This window comes from Nerophis ophidion, linkage group LG17 (assembly GCF_033978795.1).
Source record: "Nerophis ophidion isolate RoL-2023_Sa linkage group LG17, RoL_Noph_v1.0, whole genome shotgun sequence".
In the NCBI taxonomy this organism is placed as follows: Eukaryota; Metazoa; Chordata; class Actinopteri; order Syngnathiformes; family Syngnathidae; genus Nerophis; species Nerophis ophidion.
In genome coordinates this window covers 34,121,264-34,141,754 of record NC_084627.1, presented here as the reverse complement: position 1 = coordinate 34,141,754, position 20,491 = coordinate 34,121,264, and the positions used below count along the sequence as shown (strand labels likewise).

Below are 20,491 nucleotides of genomic sequence, written 5' to 3'. Positions count from 1 at the left end.
ATCATGCCTCGTCGGTGTGTTGTCGGAGGGTGTAACAACACGAACAGGGAGGGATTCAAGTTGCACCACTGGCCCGAAGATGCGAAAGTGGCAAGAAATCTGCCGCTAGACCCCCATTGAATGTGCTGGAGTGTCTGCACATTTTACTGGCGAAGACAGACATGGCACAGAGAAGTATGGATAACCTGCAGATGCATTTGCAACGATAAAGTCAACGAAATCACAAAGGTGAGTTTTGTTGATGTTGTTGACTTATGTGCTAATCAGACATATTTGGCCGCGGCGTGACTGCCAGCTAATCGATGCTAACATGCTATTTAGGCTATAGCTGTAGGTACATTTGAAACTATATTACGTTTCCTTCCACCCACATTTCTTGCGAAACAAACACTTACCAATCGACGGATTTAAGTTGCTCCAGCGTCACAAGATGCGAATGTCCTGATCGTTTGGTCGGCACATTTTACCGGTGATGCTAAGGCAGCTATTCGGCCATGCTACGGCTATGAATAGCGTCAATTGCTATTCGCTCAATAGCTTCAGTTTCTTCTTCAATTCTTTCATACTCCAACCATCCGTTTCAATACATGCATAATCTGTTGAATCGCTTAAGCCGCTGAAATCCAAGTCTGAATCCGAGCTTATGTCGCTATATCTTGCTGTGCTATTCGCCATTGTTTGTTTACATTGGCAACACTGTATGACGTCACAGGAAAATGAACAGTGGCTTCGAGAGAGCGAAAATAAGACACTTTAAAGCTTTGAGGGATATTCCAGGCCCGGTAAAATTTTGAAAAAAACTTCAAAAAATACAACACGCCACTGGGAACTGATTTTTATTGTTTTTAACCCTTTTGAAATTGTGATAATGTTCCCCTTTAAAGCAGTGGTCTCAAACATGCGGCCCGCGAGACGTTGTTTTGCGGCCCGCGCTTACATATGAAGATTTCATGTATTTGCGGCCCGCGAGTTTGATATGAACAGAACTTGACAGCGTCAATTTACCCATTAATCTCGATTTTCACGAGAGTCCCCATAGAATCAAGTCCAGTTTTTACACAATCACACTATTCATGGAGTGCTGTAACGGTACTTGTCTTGACAACCTCTGTATACTGTACAGGAAGTGTGCAAGCCTAATTGTTTGTTACCTTTGTCTTAGCAGTACACATGTGTGATGTTGCAAGACATATTTGGTCAACAGCTACACAAATTACACTGAGGGTGGCCGTAAAAAAAACTAACACTGTTACAAATATGTGCCAGACCGTTAACCCACACCAAACAAAAATGACAAACACATTTCAGGAGAACATCCGCACTGTAATACAACAAACTCAACAGAACAAATACCCACAATTCCATACACTATACACACACCCACGCTACCACCCATCTAACACCCCACCCTTTCTACTTGCGTCGGTTGAGGTGGTGTATGTAGCCCGGGAGAGATGGGGCTGCAAGGTCTTCTGGGTATTTGTTCTTTTGTGTTTAAGTTGTGTTAGGGTGCGTAAATTCTCCCAAAATATGTTGGTCATTCTTGTTTGATGTCGGTTCACAGTGTGGCGCATATTTGTAACAGTATTAAAGTTGTTTATACGGCCACTCTCAGTGTGGCCTGTATGGCTGTTGAACAAGTAAGTTTTGCGGCCGCATACGTTGGTCTGTACAAGACTCATACAACATGTTACAGAGCCGGCACGTCGATTGCGAAAGCGTGCGCGATGACATGTAGTAGAGCAGTAGTCCTCTAGAAGGGGGTGCGCTAAGAAAGGTTTACAATTAAGTTGTATTACAGTGCGAATCCCGTAAGAGGGCACTTTAAGTTGATGATTACTTCTATGTGTAGAAATCTTTATTTATAAATGAATCACTTCTTCTGTTGTTTATTTTTCAACAAGTTTTTTTTGTTATTTTTGTATCTTTTTTCCCCAGATAGTTCAAGAGAGACCACTACAAATTAGCAATATAGTTATACAATTTCATAAATTAGAAACTGATGACATAGTGCTGTATTTTACTTCTTTATCTCTTTTTTTCAACCAAAAATGCTTTGTTCTGATTAGGGGGTACTTGAATTAAAAAAATGTTCACAGTGAAAAAAGGGTTGAGAACCACTGTTGTAGAGGACGTTAAAGGCAGTGCAGTCACGGCAGCCCTTAATAATGTCGGCCGGTTGAAAATTGGGAAAAATTCGGGAGAATGGTTGCACTAGTAGATTGTTGGGAGGTGCACTGAAATTCAGGAGTCTCACGGAAAAATCGTGAGGGTTGGCAAGTATGTTGCTAGGGCGGGGAAGCCATTCATAGAAGGTGAATTCATTAAAAAGTGCATGTTAGATTTTTTAAGACATATTTTCTTGCGGCCCAGCCTCACCCAGTTTCTGCATCCAGTGGCCCCCAGGTAAATTGAGTTTGAGATCCCTGCCTTAAAGCCTGTTTTATACAATATAGATCTGTCTAGACACAGATTATACATGCACACAAAGACACACATGCAGGTTGAGTAGGGTCAGCTCACCTTGCCCTTTGTTCCTGTCACATGAATGATATTTAGGTGGTCTAGTTCCTTCACCTTTAAAAACAAAAAACAAACAAGATAAGCAATTAGGCAATAACTTGTAACTACTGAACCAATAACAATAGTGTTTTTGCAATCATTATGGCATCAGAATGTGCCCCTTTGCCCTACATGAGCGCAATTATGCACTCACTGTGAGGCCAGCCCGTTCCAGGAAACCTTTCATGGCCTGGAGCTGCAACTCAGGGTGGTTTCGCACCCGCCGTACCTCGTCCAGAGCACTGGCATTGGTCTGAAGTGTGTTAAGAGTGCAAACGGCATCCTACAACAAAAGTGGTAAACTATTAAGAACACCTATTATTCAAGGACCTCAGTTTCGTTGTACAAGAATCCTGAGGCCTTTCTGCTTAGAATAATATAATGGTGGGTACACCACTGACTTTGTGGCGGACATTCATAATGCCATCCATTTTCTACCGCTGGAGCCTATCCCAGCTGCACTTGGGCAGAATCCAGGGAACACCCTGGACAAGGTGCCACTAGGGATGATGTTTGAAAAGAAATTATCGAATTCGAGCCTATTATCGAATCCTCTTATCGAACCGATTCCTTATCGATTCTCTTATCGAGTCCAGATAGGTTGTTGTACATGGATTAAAAAACAATATTTGGTTTAACAAAAGGTCACTTTAATTTTTATATATATATATATATATATATATATATATATATATATATATATATATATATATATATATATATATAAAAAAATTCTCATAAATATTGACTGTTACCCCCCTAAAAAAATAAAATAAATAAATATTGACTGTTGTTACCCAAAGTATATTAAGTGGTATTTTTCAGAAAAACAAATATATACAGTAACACAAAAACAACCTGTCTCTGTGATCACTATAAGTGTATAAATAATAATATAGTGTTAAATAAAATCAGTCCCTTGGGCACAAAACTGAAAATAATTCAGCTCTCCAAAAAGTGCACTTCTGCTACTATTTGACATAACTTTGTTATGGTGCTTTGACATTTTTGCACTTTATTTCTTTATTGAAAGAAAATTCTATGAAGAGAAAAGTTGTTTGCAAATGTGGTTACAATGCTAAAATATGAAAGTTAAAGCTAAAAAAAGAAATACACTTTATTGAGTTAAAAATATTTCTTTATGAGCTAGGGAATATAACGACTATACTACCCAGCATGCAAGGGGAGTGACGAACATGCGCGGTAGCCCCGAAAAGTGTTGTTGGATGTCGTCACTCGGCAGTAAACGTCAAGAACTCAGCAAACACCCCTCGTCTGCATTATTTATAATTAGACTGAAAACACATATAGTGTGATTTTGCTTTGTTTACAAGAAAAGAAAAACAAAAAGTTAAAAAAGGGGGATATGTTGTATTTATATATGTATGTGCTGCGGTTGCTTTAAGAACGTTGCGACAGCTGCCGTAAAAGAGGTGCGTTGCTAACCTGGTTGCTATGTTTCCCGTTGGTCATAAAAGTGTTGGTCATGTGTTTGTACCCTGCTCAAATCTCTCAGTAAAGTTATTCATTGGATTATGTCTTTTGTTTTGAACTTTATTACACCTTGGAGCGCTTTTTCCCGTCTGTTGTTTTCCTGCTTTCGCTATCTGCGCCTAATGACTGAGCTACGAGACGTCCTTTCTTGTGATGTCTCACGGAGCATTTCTGGTCGGGACGGGTTCGAATAAAGAACCAACTCTTTATTTACTATAGTGGTCTTGATAACAGGTACCGGTTAGCCAAAAGGGGTTCGAGTCCGAGGACTCTGTTCTTTTCTTATCGAACAACCGGGAAAACCGGTTTCGAGTATCATCCCTAGGTGCCACCTCATTGTAGAGCCAACACAGACATTCACACTCACACACTAGAGCCAATTTAGTGTTTCCAAACAAACTATCCCCAGGTGCATATCTTTGGAAGTAGCAGGAAGGCCGAGTACTCAGAGGGAACACACGCAGTCACAGGTAGAACATGCAAACTACACACAGAAAGACCCCTAGCCCGGGGACTCAAACCCAGCACATTTTTATTTTTATTGTGATGCAGAAGCACTGACAATGCACTAACGTGCTACCCAGACATTGATAGTGTTTTTTTCAAAACACTAATAATTCTAGTGAAAGATGTGTGATTTTTCATACATATGTCTGTTTTCCATAGATTTATCTATTTGTGTTCATTTATTTCTGCTCTATTTACATACAGGTCCAGTCAAAGTGTGCCTCGCACAATAATCTGGCCCCAGCTTGCCCGTGAACCAATTTAGGGTGATTCCATCCTAATGTCTGTTGTGCTGTCAGAAGTCTTTTCTTTATATTTTAATTAGACATGTAACGGTTAATTTATTAAAATTGAATAAATTGTTCAGAAAAAGTTTTGATTTATGTTCAGTTACTACAAATTATATTTTAATGAGTATCCATCCATTAATTTTCTATTGCTTATTCCCTTCGGGGTTGCGGGGGGCGCTGGTGCCTATCTCAGCTACAATAAGGCGGAAGGCAGGGTACACCCTGGACAAGTCGCCACCTCATCGCAGATTTTAATGAGCATACTTAATAAATATCGATAAAAAACAGACTGCATTGAGTGCACATGAGCATGGTGGTGTGTGAGTGCCTTGATCTGTGTGGTAATTTGTAAATTAGCATAGTTTAGATTTCATTTGACCAACAGGTTATGTAAGCAATATTAACAGGGACCCAAATTGTCAGGAGGATTATTGCAACCGAACTAAGTTTTATTACTCGGCCACTAACATTAGAATTTTTAAATATTGGCTGCAATATGAAGCATTTGATCCCACTTTGTTACAGCTGTTTATGGAAGCTAACCCAACTAAACCAGTATGTTTTAGGGCTTTGGTTAACTTCCATCCACTCTTCTACTTACGCTTTTACAAAAAATCCAATTGTAAAAACCTCAATTAGAATTTCGGTTCAGTACAAGCACTATTTTGGCTTTCATAGTATTTCTAGTCTTGCACCAATCACTGCTAATCATGCATTCCCTCCTTCTCCTGTCAAGTCTGGGGATCAACATTAAAGATTTGTACATTAACAACAATTGTGCCCCTTTCCAGCTACTTTGTGATAGATTTTCACTCCCTAATCAACACTTTTTAGATAGCTACAGATCCGCAGTTTTGTTCATGATACTTTTCCCAGGTTTCCAAACTTACCGACTAAGACAGTTTGATGCTTTGTTTGACACCACTTCCGATTTTAAAAGCATCAATTACAATTTTATCTATGCCCCAAGTCTCTGAATTCAATTAAGTATCATTGTGAGGGTGACTTAGGAGTGACCCTACCTGAGAGCTGGACACAGATTTTAAGTAGAATTCCTTGGGCTTTTATTTGTGCTCAACAGTCTTTTTCAATGCATTGTACCTTTTAGACCAAGGTTCAGCTGGCTAAAATGTATGAAGGAATATTGTTATGTGATTGGTGTAAACAGTCTCCAGCTAACTTAATATGTTTTGTCTCTGGCCCATCCCTGTGCAGTTATTAGACTGATATGTTTAATACTTTGGCAATTGGCAAAAGCAGACTATTTGGGGTAGCCCCTCCGTCGTCTTCTCTTAGTAAATCAAAAAAGAACTTGGTAGCATTTACTACTTTGTTGGCGAGACAGCTGATTGTGCCAAGTATGAAGGCTGCGACGCCTTTCTGCCACATCCAGTATTTGAAATATTCTGGAGACAAGTGGTAGGAAATGGATGGATGGATGTACAGTATTTCCTTGAATTTGAGAAAAGGCTGACACTGAATGGTTGTTTTGTGAAGTTTCAGGGACTATGGGGTCCTAAAATGTTTAAAAAAAAAAAAGGAGTACTTGCAAAGTTAACCCCGCTTGAAAAGTATTTGAAAGGTAAATAATTAAAGTGTTTTTCATATGCGTTTGAGTATTGCTGCACCGTGTTGGGGAAATTCAGGAGTGCAGTTGTCTGTGGCTTCATGTCAATATTGGCCTGTACTTATTTGACTAATGTATGTAGGGAGGATGTTCGAAAAACGGTTCTCCTGATTGTTCGATAAGAAAAGAACCGATTTCATGGATTCGAATTCCTTTTTGAGAAACGGTTCACGTTATCGAAGCCACTGTGGTAAAGAAAAAGATTTGGTTCTTTATTCGAATCCCTGGGAATGAATCCTGTGGCACAGGAACTGTTTAATGAATACAGTTTTGGTAACTTGACTTAGTTGTGATTTCCCTCTCTGCATGAAAGTTTAAAATGAGCTTATATTAATGCAGTATGAACAAGAATGTTTTAATGTAGACACATAGAATCCTCATACTGCTGTGATTTTATGTATCAAGTGTTAATTGAAGGCTAAGGCAAAATATCGAGATATATATCGTGTATCGTGACATGGCAAAATTTACAAATCAGTCCATTCATTTCTTCCCCCATCTCATACGGATCTTTATCGCCAATATCCTTCGATTACTGTACATAACTGGCTTTGCAAACCCCATCTAACGTCTGTCTGCAGGAAACTTTCACGTCCTCTTTCAAATTTCCCGAAGTCGACGACATTGTCGAAGCAAAAGTGCGAAAAATATTTAGAAAAACTGCTGCAGTTATAAAGTTATGACACACAAGATAACGGCTGTTGTGAGGATTACCCATAATCCTTCGCCAACAGGAACTCATGTATACTTATGCATTAGTAAAATACTTCTGGAAAGAAAACATTTTCATTTTACATTGCATGCAAATTAATAAGAAATTCAAACATTGAGCTTAATGAAGTGCAAACTGCTGTAGATATGAATGTACACCCTTAGGTTGTACGGTATACCGGTATTCGTATAGTACTTACAAACAGACAATGTGTGTAAACAGAAAAGGGAGAACAACACATCCATCCATCCATTTTTTACCGCTTATTCCCAACACATTTTGGCTTGAAAACTAACCATAAAAGTGAAGTTATAACACTGAAACACCCACTGGAGGAGGTGCTTTAAAACATGGCTAGCAAGCTAGCGGTTAAAGTCCAACCACTGTGCAGTGTTTTAGCTACTTCTAAATCACTAATCCTCGCCTCCATGGTGACAAAAAAAGTATGTTTCTTACAACTATTATCCCTGCAGGACGAGCAATAGCTAAACATGCTTCACTACACACCATAGCTCACCGACATCAAAATGTAAACAAACACTATTGGTGGATCTACATCTGACATCTACTGTCGGTACTACTATGATTACGTCGATATTTTTTGTCATCACAACATCTTTCGGGTTTTTTTAAAATGCATTTTAGGTTTATAAACTCAGAAAACATATCCCTGGACACATGACTTTGAACACGACCATTGTATGATCCTGTAACGAATCGGTGTCTGATTTAAACCCAAATGTGTGGTACCATCCAAAACTAACGTAAAGCATCCAAACAGAAGAATAAGTGATTATTACATTTTAATTTAATTATTAAGAGAGAAAGTAAGCAACACTGATGCATTAGGAGCAAAACCCAGTGTTGGTGCGCATACCGCTTTTAGAAAGTCATGTGACTGATCATGAGCTGTTTCGGTCACGTGACCGATACGCGAACTGTGTCTAACTGACGCCTGCTTGCCAAACTGTGTTTATAAGGAAGCGCATCTGTCAATGAGATGCTGTCGCCAACAGAATCGGTGCACTTCTGTTGTTGGTCATTTGTAATTTATCTTCGTCGGAGATCATGGAGCAGCCTCAGGCAAAAAGAAATATTTCCACCGTGAAAGAATAACTAAGAAGAGAAATTGTCTAAAATGTAATATGTTAGAAAAACTGTTTATTTCGAATAAAAATGTGTACAAAAAAAATAAAAATTCCCAGTCCACAAGCATCCTCATTCACAACATATTCTCTAAGATTTCCATGTTGATATATGTTCACATGAATTATTGACTGTATCTAAAAAAGATAAAAATCTATTTTTATTTAAATGAAGATATGAAATAATCCTAAATGAAATACAATGACTTGGCTTATATTATTGTATATACTAGGTCAGGGGTCGGCAACCCGCGGCACTGGAGTCGCATGCCGCTCTTTAGCGCCGCCCTAGTGGCTTTCTGTAGCTTTTTCAAAACTATATGAAAAATGGAAATGATGAGGGGAGAAAAACATTTATTTTGGTTTTAATATGGTTTCGGCAGGAGGACAAACATGACACAACCCTCCCTAATTGCTAAAAAGCACACTGTTTATATTAAATATGCTTCACTGATTTGAGTATTTAGCGAGCGCCGTTTTGTCCTACTAATTTTGGCGGTCCTTGAACTCACCGAAGTTTGTTTACATGTATAACTTTGTCCGACTTTCTAAGACGTGTTTTACGCCACTTCTTTTTCTGTCTCATTTTGTCCACCAAACTTATAACGCTGTGCATGAATGCACAAAGGTGAGTTTTGTTGATGTTATTGACTTGTGTGGAGTGCTAGTCAGACATATTTGGTCACTGCATGACTGCAAGCTAATCGATGCTAACATGCTATTTACGCTAGCTATATGTACATATTGCATCATTATGCCTCATTTGTTGGTATATTTGAGCTCATTTAGTTTCCTTTAAGTCCTCTTATTTCAATTTATGTCTCATGATACACTATCTGCATGTAATATGGCTTTTAATTTTTTGTGGCTCCAGACGGATTTGTTTTTGTATTTTTGGTCCAATATGGCTCTTTCAACATTTTGAGTTGCCGACCCTTGTACTAGGTCATTAATCAGTGTCAGTTGAGTCGGTCCATTGGTTGCATTTAGGGATTTTTAATGTCCAGCTGATGTCAGTATTTAGTGACACAGTATTAATACAGTTTAGCAATGTGTCATAACGCTTCATGACGCCTCATCAACCCATCCCTAGTAAGCAGATATTAACAGTAAATGAACAAATAGATAAATACTTTATTTTCTACCACTTCCATCCATCCATTTTCTACTGCTTGTCTCTCACTTGCCCTTAATAATTTTGACAAAATAATAGAGTGGAAAATGACCCAATATGTTACTTCATACGTCAGTTGACGTATGCAGTTAGGAGCCTTTGTTTGTTTACTTACTACTAAAAGACAAGTTATCTAATATGTTCACCATTTTATTTCAGGACAAACTTGCAATAATAAACATATGTTTAATGTACCCTAAGAATTTTTGTTCAAATAAAGGCAATGCAATTTTATGTGGTCCCCTGCATTTATAAAAAGTATCAAAATAATTTTAGTACAGGTAACAAAATATAGGTATCGTTAAAACAATAGAACGCCCCCATTTTTAAACACTTGCCTTAGTTTTATAGGAATATAACAAAAGCCAATAAAAAAAACGAACAAGAGGCCACGAATGGCCCGTGGGCCACACTTTGGTCACGACTGGTGGAACCGAATCTAAGTTTTGCCACAACATACGATGGAGGACTCGGCGAGTCTCAACGTTTGATTGATTGAAACGTCTTTTTTTTCTTTTCTTAGTTTATTTGGAACATGAGCACATTTACAACACAATACATTAGTCAATTCATATCCCCTCACATCACGTCATGTCCGAAAAGGAGTAGGAAGAAGCAAAGCTTATTTAATCCTACCCCCTTCCACGTCAGAGCGTCCACAAATATATACATTCATTTACTGACTCTTTTTACAGCAAAAGAGTAAAATGACTTCCGTGAATGAGTAATACAATAGTTCTGTAACATGTAATTAATTCAGTCATTACCATCATACTGAGATGAAGAATATGTTATTTTCAATAAGGTTGAAAGTGTTTCTCATAATTTTTCTTCTTTGTACTTTGTAAGCACTATTAATTTGAACAGCCTCTTAAACTGGATCATATCAGTACAATGTTTAACTTCTTTACTTAATCCATTCCATAATTTAACTCCACATACTAATATGCTAAAGGTTTTAAAGGCCTACTGAAACCCACTACTACCGACCACGCAGTCTGATAGTTTATATATCAATGATGAAATCTTAACATTGCAACACATGCCAATACGGCCGGTTTAGATTACTAAATTGCAATTTTATATTTCCTGCGAAGTTTCCTGTTGAAAACGTTGCGGAATGATGACGCGTGCTTGTGACGTTTGCCCTTGTGTCCTACTGCAGCAGCTGTCAAAAAGGCAGCTGCGACTTCCTTGGCTCCTCTATGGCTTCCATCAGAGACACTGGCGGTCACCAAACCCCTCCGACTTTCAGGTATGACTTAATAATCTCACTAAAACACTAGTAACACAATAATCAGATAAGGGATTTTCCAGAATTATCCTATGTCTAATAACATCTGAATCGCTCTCACTGCCCTCGCCTTTTTTTTGTTCTCCCCCAAGTGCTTCACTCTAACTTTCCTCATCCACAAATCTTTGTTCCTCGCTCAAATTAAATGGGGAAATCAGCGCTTTCTCGGTCCGAATAGCTCTTGCTTCTGTAGGCTATGATTATAAACAATGTGAGGAGCCCTACAACCAGTGACGTCACGCGCACATCGTCTGCTACTTCCGGTAAAGGTAAGGCTTTTTTTATTAGCGACCAAAAGTTATCGTCGATGATCTCTACTAAATTCTTTCAGCAAAAATATGGCAATATCGCGAAATTATCAAGTATGACACATAGAATGGACTTGCCATCCACGTTTAAATAAGAAAATCTCATTTCAGTAGGCTTTTAATATTTTTGACTCAATAAATAAAGGTTTTGTATGTTCTCTATATCCAACATTATGTATCATTCTAATTTATCTTTTTTGTAACTTTTATTAGTAGATTGCACAGTTCAGTTCATATTCCGTAAAATTGACCACTAAATGGTAACAACCGAATAAGTTTTTCAACCAGTTTAAGTCGGGGTCCACGTTAATCAATTCATGGCGTCTGTCATACTTAAGACATAGGGAACTTTGCCAAGGAAAACATTAAAATGTGGCCATTTCTTAAAGGCCTACTGAAACCCTTTACTACCAACCACGCAGTCTGATAGTTTATAAATCAATGATGAAATATTAACATTGCAATACATGCCAATACGGCCTTTTTAGTTTACTAAATTGCAATTTTAAAATTTCCCGCGGGTTTCTTGTTGAAAACGTCGCGGAATGATGACACGTAACGTCACGGACTGTTTGGAAATATTAGCACTGCACCACTAGCAGTTAAAAGTCGTCTGCTTTAATCGCATAATTACACAGTATTTTGGACGTCTGTGTAGCTGAATCTTTTGCAATTTGTTCATTTATAATGAAGACTATAGAGAACAATGCTGTTGGTGGGAAGCAGTGGATTGCAGCTGTCTTTAGCATCGAGACACAGCCGGTGTTTCTTTGTTTGTTGTGAAGCAGAGCGGTCAAGCGAACATGTTTTCTCTACGTCAACCAGCATGTTTTTGGATGGGGAAATTGTGATATATATCTTACCGGAGACATCAATCAACCAGCATGTTTTTGGATGGGGAAATTGTGATATATATCTTACCGGAGACATCAGTGGATTATTTGTCATCCTGCAGCAGCTGTCAAAAAAGGCAGCTGTGAGCTTGGCTCCACAGCTTCTCTCTGAGACACTGCGTGTTCACCGCAGCCATCCGACCTCGAGGTATGTCTTATCAATCTTTAAAATCTCACTAAAACACTATTAAAACAATAAGCAGATAAGGGATCTTCCAGAATTATCCTACTAAATGTGCCTAATTACATCTGAAACGCTCACACTGCCAATGCCCGGGGCCGTCACGTTTTCTTCTTCTAGTTTTCACTATCAATACCCTAATTCACAAATCTTTCATCCTCGCTCAAATTAATGGGGATATTGTCGCTTTCTCGGTCCGAATTGCTCTAACTACTGGTGGCTCCCATTATAAACAATGTGAATATGTGTGGAGACCTGCAACCAGTGACGTCACGCGCACATATTTCCGATAAAGGCAAGGATTTTTTATTAGCGACCGAAAGTTGCAAACTTTATCGTCGATGTTCTCTACTAAATCCAATCAGCAAAAATGTGGCATTACCGCAAAATGATCAAGTATGACACATAGAATGGACCTGCTATCCCCGTTTAAAAAAGAAAATCTCATTTCAGTAGGGCTATAATATTTTTGACTCAATAAATAAAGGGTTTGTATGTTCTCTATATCCAACATTATGTATTATTCTAATTGATTTTTTTTTGTAACTTTTATTAGTAGATTACACAGTACAGACAAAATGAACTCAGATTTCCCTCGCCCGGACGCGGGTCACCGGGGCCCCGCTCTGGAGCCAGGCCCGGAGTTGGGGTACGATGGCGAGCGCCTGGTGCCGGGCCTGTCCCCATGGGGCCCGGCCGGGCACAGCCCGAAGCGGCAACGTGGGTCATCCCTCCAATGGGCTCACCACTCATAGGAGGGGCCATAGAGGTCGGGTGCATTGTGAGCTGGGCGGCAGCCGAAGGCAGGGCACTTGGCGGTCCGATCCTCGGCTACAGAAGCTAGCTCTTGGGACATGGAACGTCACCTCACTGGGGGGGAAGGAGCCTGAGCTAGTCCGCGAGGTAGAGAAGTTCCGGCTGGATATAGTCGGACTCACCTCGACGCACAGCAAGGGCTCTGGAACCAGTTCTCTCGAGAGGGACTGGACCCTCTTCCACTCTGGCGTTGCCGGCAGTGAGAGGCGACGGGCTGGGGTGGCAATTCTCATTGCCCCCTGGCTCAAAGCCTGCACGTTTGAGTTCAACCCAGTGGACGAGAGGGTAGCTTCCCTTCGCCTTCGGGTGGGGGGACGGGTCCTGACTGTTGTTTGTGCTTACGCACCAAAACAGCAGTTCAGAATACCCACCCTTTTTGGGCACACTCGAGGGAGTACTGGAAAGTGCTCCCCCAGGTGATTCCCTTGTCCTACTGGGGGACTTCAACGCTCATGTTGGCAACGACAGTGAAACCTGGAGAGGCGTGATTGGGAAGAATGGTCACCCGGATCTAAACCCGAGTGGTGTTTTGTTATTGGACTTTTGTGCTCGTCACGGATTGTCCATAACAAACACCATGTTCAAACATAAGGGTGTCCATATGTGCACTTGGCACCAGGACACCCTAGGCCGCAGTTCAATGATCGACTTTGTAGTTGTGTCATCGGATTTGCGGCCTTATGTTTTGGACACTCGGGTGAAGAGAGGGGCGGAGCTTTCTACCGATCACCACCTGGTGGTGAGTTGGCTGCGATGGTGGGGGAGGATGCCGGACAGACCTGGCAGGCCCAAACGCATTGTGAGGGTCTGCTGGGAACGTCTGGCAGAGGCTCCTGTCAGAGAGAGTTTCAATTCACACCTCCGGGAGAACTTTGAACATGTCACGAGGGAGGTGCGGGACATTGAGTCCGAGTGGACCATGTTCCGAACCTCTATTGTCGAGGCGGCTGATTGGAGCTGTGGCCGCAAGGTTGTTGGTGCCTGTCGTGGCGGTAATCCCAGAACCCGTTGGTGGACACCAGCAGTGAGGGATGCCGTCAAGCTGAAGAAGGAGTCCTATCGGGTTCTTTTGGCTCATAGGACTCCGGAGGCAGTGGACGGGTACCGACGGGCCAAGCGGTGTGCAGCTTTAGCGGTCGCGGAGGCAAAAACTCGGACATGGGAAGAGTTCGGGGAAGCCATGGAAAACGACTTCCGGACGGCTTCGAAGCGATTCTGGACCACCATACGCCGCCTCAGGAAGGGGAAGCAGTGCACTATCAACACCGTGTATGGTGCGGATGGTGTTCTGCTGACTTCGACTGTGGATGTTGTGGATCGGTGGAGGGAATACTTCGAAGACCTCCTCAATCCCACCAACACGTCTTCCTTTGAGGAAGCGGTGCCTGGGGAAGCTGCAGTGGACTCTCCTATTTCTGGGGCTGAGGTCGCTGAGGTAGTTAAAAAGCTCCTTGGCGGCAAGGCCCCGGGGGTGGATGAGATCCGCCCGGAGTTCCTTAAGGCTCTGGATGCTGTGGGGCTGTCTTGGTTGACAAGACTCTGCAGCATCGCGTGGACATCGGGGGTGGTACCTCTGGATTGGCAGACCGGGGTGGTGGTCCCTCTCTTTAAGAAGGGGGACCGGAGGGTGTGTTCCAACTATCGTGGGATCACACTCCTCAGCCTTCCCGGTAAGGTTTATTCAGGTGTACTGGAGAGGAGGCTTCGCCGGATAGTCGAACCTCGGATTCAGGAGGAACAGTGTGGTTTTCGTCCTGGTCGTGGAACTGTGGACCAGCTCTATACTCTCGGCAGGGTTCTTGAGGGTGCATGGGAGTTTGCCCAACCAGTCTACATGTGCTTTGTGGACTTGGAGAAGGCATTCGACCGTGTCCCTCGGGGAGTCCTGTGGGGAGTGCTCAGAGAGTATGGGGTACCGGACTGTCTTATTGTGGCAGTCCGCTCCCTGTACGATCAGTGTCAGAGCTTGGTCCGCATTGCTGGCAGTAAGTCGGACACGTTTCCAGTGAGGGTTGGACTCCGCCAAGGCTGTCCTTTGTCACCGATTCTGTTCATAACTTTTATGGACAGAATTTCTAGGCGCAGCCAAGGCGTTGAGGGGATCCGGTTTGGTGGCCACGGGATTAGGTCTCTGCTTTTTGCAGATGATGTAGTCCTGATGGCTTCATCTGACCGGGATCTTCAGCTCTCACTGGATCGGTTCGCAGCCGAGTGTGAAGCGACCGGAATGAGAATCAGCACCTCCAAGTCCGAGTCCATGGTTCTCGCCCGGAAAAGGGTGGAGTGCCATCTCCGGGTTGGGGAGGAGACCCTGCCCCAAGTGGAGGAGTTCAAGTACCTAGGAGTCTTGTTCACGAGTGGGGGAAGAGTGGATCGTGAGATCGACAGGCGATCGGTGCGGCGTCTTCAGTAATGCGGACGTTGTATCGATCCGTTGTGGTGAAGAAGGAGCTGAGCCGGAAGGCAAAGCTCTCAATTTACCGGTCGATCTACGTTCCCATCCTCACCTATGGTCATGAGCTTTGGGTCATGACCGAAAGGATAAGATCACGGGTACAAGCGACCGAAATGAGTTTCCTCCGCCGGGTGGCGGGGCTCTCCCTTAGAGATAGGGTGAGAAGCTCTGCCATCCGGGAGGAACTCAAAGTAAAGCCGCTGCTCCTTCACATCGAGAGGAGCCAGATGAGGTGGTTCGGGCATCTGGTCAGGATGCCACCCGAACGCCTCCCTAGGGAGGTGTTTAGGGCACGTCCAGCTGGTAGGAGGCCACGGGGAAGACCCAGGACACGTTGGGAAGACTGTGTCTCCCGGCTGGCCTGGGAACGCCTCGGGATCCCCCGGGAAGAGCTAGACGAAGTGGCTGGAGATAGGGAAGTCTGGGCTTCCCTGCTTAGGCTGCTGCCCCCGCGACCCGACCTCGGATAAGCGGAAGATGATGGATAGATGGATGGATACACAGTACAGTACATATTCCGTACAATTGACCACTAAATGGTAACACCCGAATAAGTTTTTCAACTTGTTAAAGTCGGGGTCTACGTTAATCAATTCATGGCGTCTGTCATACTTAAGACATGGGGAACTTTGCCAAGGATAATAACAGTAAAATGTGGCCATTACTTAACGTGGGGCATATTGGGAATGATAAAAAGCAGACCACGTGTTATGCTACTAGCTATCTACTTGCAATTGAACGTTAAGTAACTATCGTTACGCCCCGGCAGTGACTTCCTGCATAGTCGTATTTCTAGAATAACCCATGAAGCTGCGCTGACAACGCCGACAAACGCCCACTCTTCTTCATCATTTCCCGTCAACCACGTTGAAGTCCAGCAGAACATGTTTCTAGAAGCCGCCGTTACTACGTGTCTTCTTCTTTGACTAGCTAGCTCGCTAGCGAGCGTGAGCAGCGTACAGTTGGCCGGTATGGAAATAAAAAATGCTCACCTGGTACTCCATCCCCGGTATGTGAGGAGCTGCCTCGGTGCTATAGTGCTGGACGGAAAGGCCCACTCGGCTGCAAGACCAAACCCGCTTTCCGAGCCGCGCTGCGAGCACGGAGCCCGGCTGCCACAAGCGCGACATGCACACCATCATCCCGCGCCGACCTGTCATAGGAAGTTGCAACCAAATATGGTGACACCGGCAGGAAGCCGCAACCAAATATGGTGACACCGGCAGGAAGCCGCAACCAAATATGGTGTTTATGTCGTCCCTGCAAATTTTTTTTAAACTCTTAAGAAAAATGAAATACAAAATCATTATTTCGTGTAATTTGGCTTGTCATAAAAGCATGGATTTAGGTTTCATGTTTAATTACTTAAATGCCTACTGAAATTAGATTTTCTTATTTAAACGAGGATAGCAGGTCCATTCTATGTGTCATACTTGATCATTTTGCGATGTTGCCATATTTTTGCTGAAAGGATTTAGTAGAGAACATCCACGATAACTTTTGGTCGCTAATAAAAAAAGCCTTACCTTACCTTTTCCGGTAATAACTGACTTTTTAACCACAATTTTCTAACCGAAACCTGCTGGTTGACATTCGGTAGGGATCCATGTTGGCTTGGCCGCGCTCTGATCCATAGTAAAGTTTCACCTCCAGGAATTTTAAACAAGGAATCACCATGTGTTTGTGTGGCTAAAGGCTAAAGCATCCCAACTCCATCTTTCTACTGTGACTCCTCCAATATTAATTGAACAAATTGCAAAAGATTCAGCAACACAGATGTCCAAAATACTGTATAATTATGCCGTTAAAGCAGACGACATTTAGCTGTGTGTGCGTGCAGCGCTCATACTTCCTAACAGCCCGTGACGTCTTGTGTACACGTCATCATTACACGACTTTTTCAACAAGAAACTCCCAGGAAATTTTAAATTGCAATTTAGTAAACTAAAAAGGCCGTATTGGCATGTGTTGCAATGTTAATATTTCATCATTGATATATAAACTATCAGACTGCGTGGTCGGTAGTAGTGGGTTTCAGTAGGCCTTTAAATACTACAAGTGACCTTTCATTTTTAAACACAATTGAACTTACACGATCCCTGCATGAGTCGCACACAAAAGTGCATACGGTATATTTCAAAATGATAAAAATATGAATAATAATATAAAAACGTAATTAATTTAATATCAATAATATAACATCCAATAAAGAAAAATGTAACTGTTCTAATATATATTTTAACTATATTATTGTATTTGTTCAAATTATTTAATAATCATCATTGATTGATTGATTGATTGATTGATTGATTGATTGATTGATTGATACTTTTATTAGTAGATTACACCGTTCAGTACATATTCCGTACAATTGACCCTGCCGGTAACAGTTCGAGATGCTATCTCAGTAGAAGCATTTAAGTCTCACCTTAAAACTCATTTGTATACTCTAGCCTTTAAATAGATCTCCTTTTTAGACCAGTTGATCTGCCACTTCTTCTTTTTTTCTCCTCTGTCCCCCCCTCCCTTGTGGAGGGGGTCCGGTCTGATGGCCATGGATGAAGTACTGGCTGTCCAGAGTTGTGACCCAGGATGGACCGCTCGTCGGGACCAAGGATGGACCGCTCGCCTGTGTATCGGTTGGGGGGGGTTGCCCACATATGTGGTACTCTCCAAGGTTCTCATAGTCATCATTGTCACCGACGTCCCATTGGGTGTGAGTTCTCCTGAATTTTCCTTGCCCTTATGTGGGTTCTTCCGAGGATGTCGTAGTGGTTTGTGCAGCCCTTTGACACACTTGTGATTTATCCATCCAACCATTTTCTGCCCCTTATTCCCTTTTTGGGGACACGGGGGGCGCTGGTGCCTATCTCAGCTACAATCGGGCGGAAGGCGGGGTAAGCCCTGGACAAGTCGCCACCTCATCACAGCACCCTTGATTTAGGGCTATATAAATAGACATTGATTGATTGATTGATTGATTGATTGATAAATGTTAACACCCGAATAAGTTTTTCAAATGGTTTAAGTCGGGGTCCACGTTAATTAATTCATGGTACAAATATATACTACCAGCATAATACAGTCATCACACAGGTTAATCATCATAGTATATACATTGAATTATTTACATTATTTAGAATCCGGGGGGTGGGATGAGGAGCTTTGGTTGATATCAGTACTTCAGTCATCAACAATTGCATCAACAGAGAAATGGACATTGAAACAGTGTAGGTCTTATTTAGTAGGATATGTACAGCCAGCAGAGAACATAGTGAGTTCAGATAGCATAAGAGCAAGTAAATACATAAGAAGTACATTTGATTATTTACATTAGGTTATTTATAATTTGGGGAGATGGGATGTGAATGGAGGAGGGTATTAGTAAAGGGTTGAAGTTGCCCGGAGGTGTTGTTTTAGAGTGGTTTTGAAGTGGTTTTTTTCATGAAAATGCATATATACAAGCCACGTACAGTTCACACTTTCATAGTTTTTTATTTTGTTTGTTTCTTATACATTTCCAGGATCAGAAAGGAGCAGATGGAAGAATATTTTTTTATATTTATCTGCCCGTTGATAATAAACACATTAATAATATATTTCAAATGTATTATACAATTCAGTTGTCAGTAATTATTTTTTACATTAGATCATATGTTTACTATATCAACAAATCAGAATATTGTAAGACTAAATTATACTGTAACGCACCTTTACCACCACTGTATGTACTATATTTAAGGCATGGTCCTGTCAAATCCAAACCATCCATCCATCCATCCATTTTTTACCGCTTGTCCCCTTTGGGGTCACGGGGGGTGCTGGTGCCTATCTCAGCTACAATCGGGCAGAAGGCGGCGTACACCCCGGACAGGTCGCTACCTCATCGCAGTGCCAACACAGATAGACAGACTACATTCACACTCACATTCACAATCAACCTATCCCCAGGTGCATGTCTTTGGAAGTGGGAGGAAGTCGGAGTACCCGGAGGGAACCCACGCAGTCACAGGGAGAACATGTAAACTCCGCACAGAAAGATCCCGAACCCGGGATTGAACCCAGGACTACTCAGGAACTTCGTATTGTGAGGCAGATGCACTAACCCCTCTTCCACCGTGCTGCCCCAATCCTAAAAATATGAATAATAATATAAAAACGTAATTATTTCAATATAATAATATAACATCCAATAAAGACAAATGTAACTGTTTTAATATATATTTTGACTATATTATTGTATTTGTTCAAATTATTTAATAATCATCATCATCATCATCATTTCTTTTTATTCCTTTCATGAAAATGCATTTATAGAAGCCACGTACAGTTCACACTTTCATTGGTTTTTTGTTTGTTTCTTATACATTTCCATGATTAGAAGGGAGCTGATGGAATAATATTTTCTGATATTTATCTGCCCTTTAATAATAAAAACATTATTAATATATTTCAAATGTATTATGTAAGTTGGTTGTCAGTAATTATTTTTTCACATTAGATCATCATCCATCCATCCATTTCTACCGCTTGTCCCTTTTGGGGTAGCGGTGGGTCGCTGGAGTGGGTTGTACTTCTATAGCGCTTTTCTACCCCTTTTTAAGGAGCCTAAAGCGCTTTGACGGTATTTCCACATTCACCCATTCACACACTGATGGCAGAGCTGCCATAAGGCGCTAACCAAGGCCCATCAGGAGCAAGGGTGAAGTGTCTTGCCCAAGGACACAATGGACGTGACTAGGATGGTAGAAGGTGGGGATTGAACCGGTAACCCTCAGATTGCTGGCACAGCGACTCTACCAACTTCGCCATGCCGCCCTCCTACACCCTGGACAAGTCGCCACCTCATCACAGACATTAGATCATATGTGTACTATATCAACAAATCCTAATATTATATAATATAACCATGAATTCATTAACGTGGACCCCGACTTAAACAAGCTGAAAATATTTATTCGGGTGTTACCATTTAGTGGTCAATTGTACGGAATATGTACTCTACTGTGCAATCTACTAATACAAGTTTCAAT

The 20,491-nt window shown here is 41.8% G+C and overlaps 1 protein-coding gene across 2 annotated transcripts in view; it reads right to left on the bottom strand.

Moving 5' to 3' along the window:
• Positions 1-16,653, bottom strand: part of fpgs (folylpolyglutamate synthase) — a 58,189-nt gene extending 41,536 nt beyond the window's left edge. The window contains exons 1-3 of one of the 2 annotated variants that reach the window (XM_061876787.1): positions 16,451-16,651; positions 2,717-2,845; positions 2,524-2,577 (exon numbers count right to left, since the gene is read on the bottom strand). In XM_061876787.1, coding sequence (XP_061732771.1) covers positions 2,524-2,577; positions 2,717-2,845; positions 16,451-16,618 — 351 coding nt within the window. In that variant the 5' untranslated portion in view covers positions 16,619-16,651. Of the gene's footprint in view, positions 1-2,523; positions 2,578-2,716; positions 2,846-16,450 lie in introns of both variants that reach the window. The other variant, XM_061876788.1, reaches the window with a different exon arrangement.
• Positions 16,654-20,491: the final 3,838 nt, after the last annotated feature.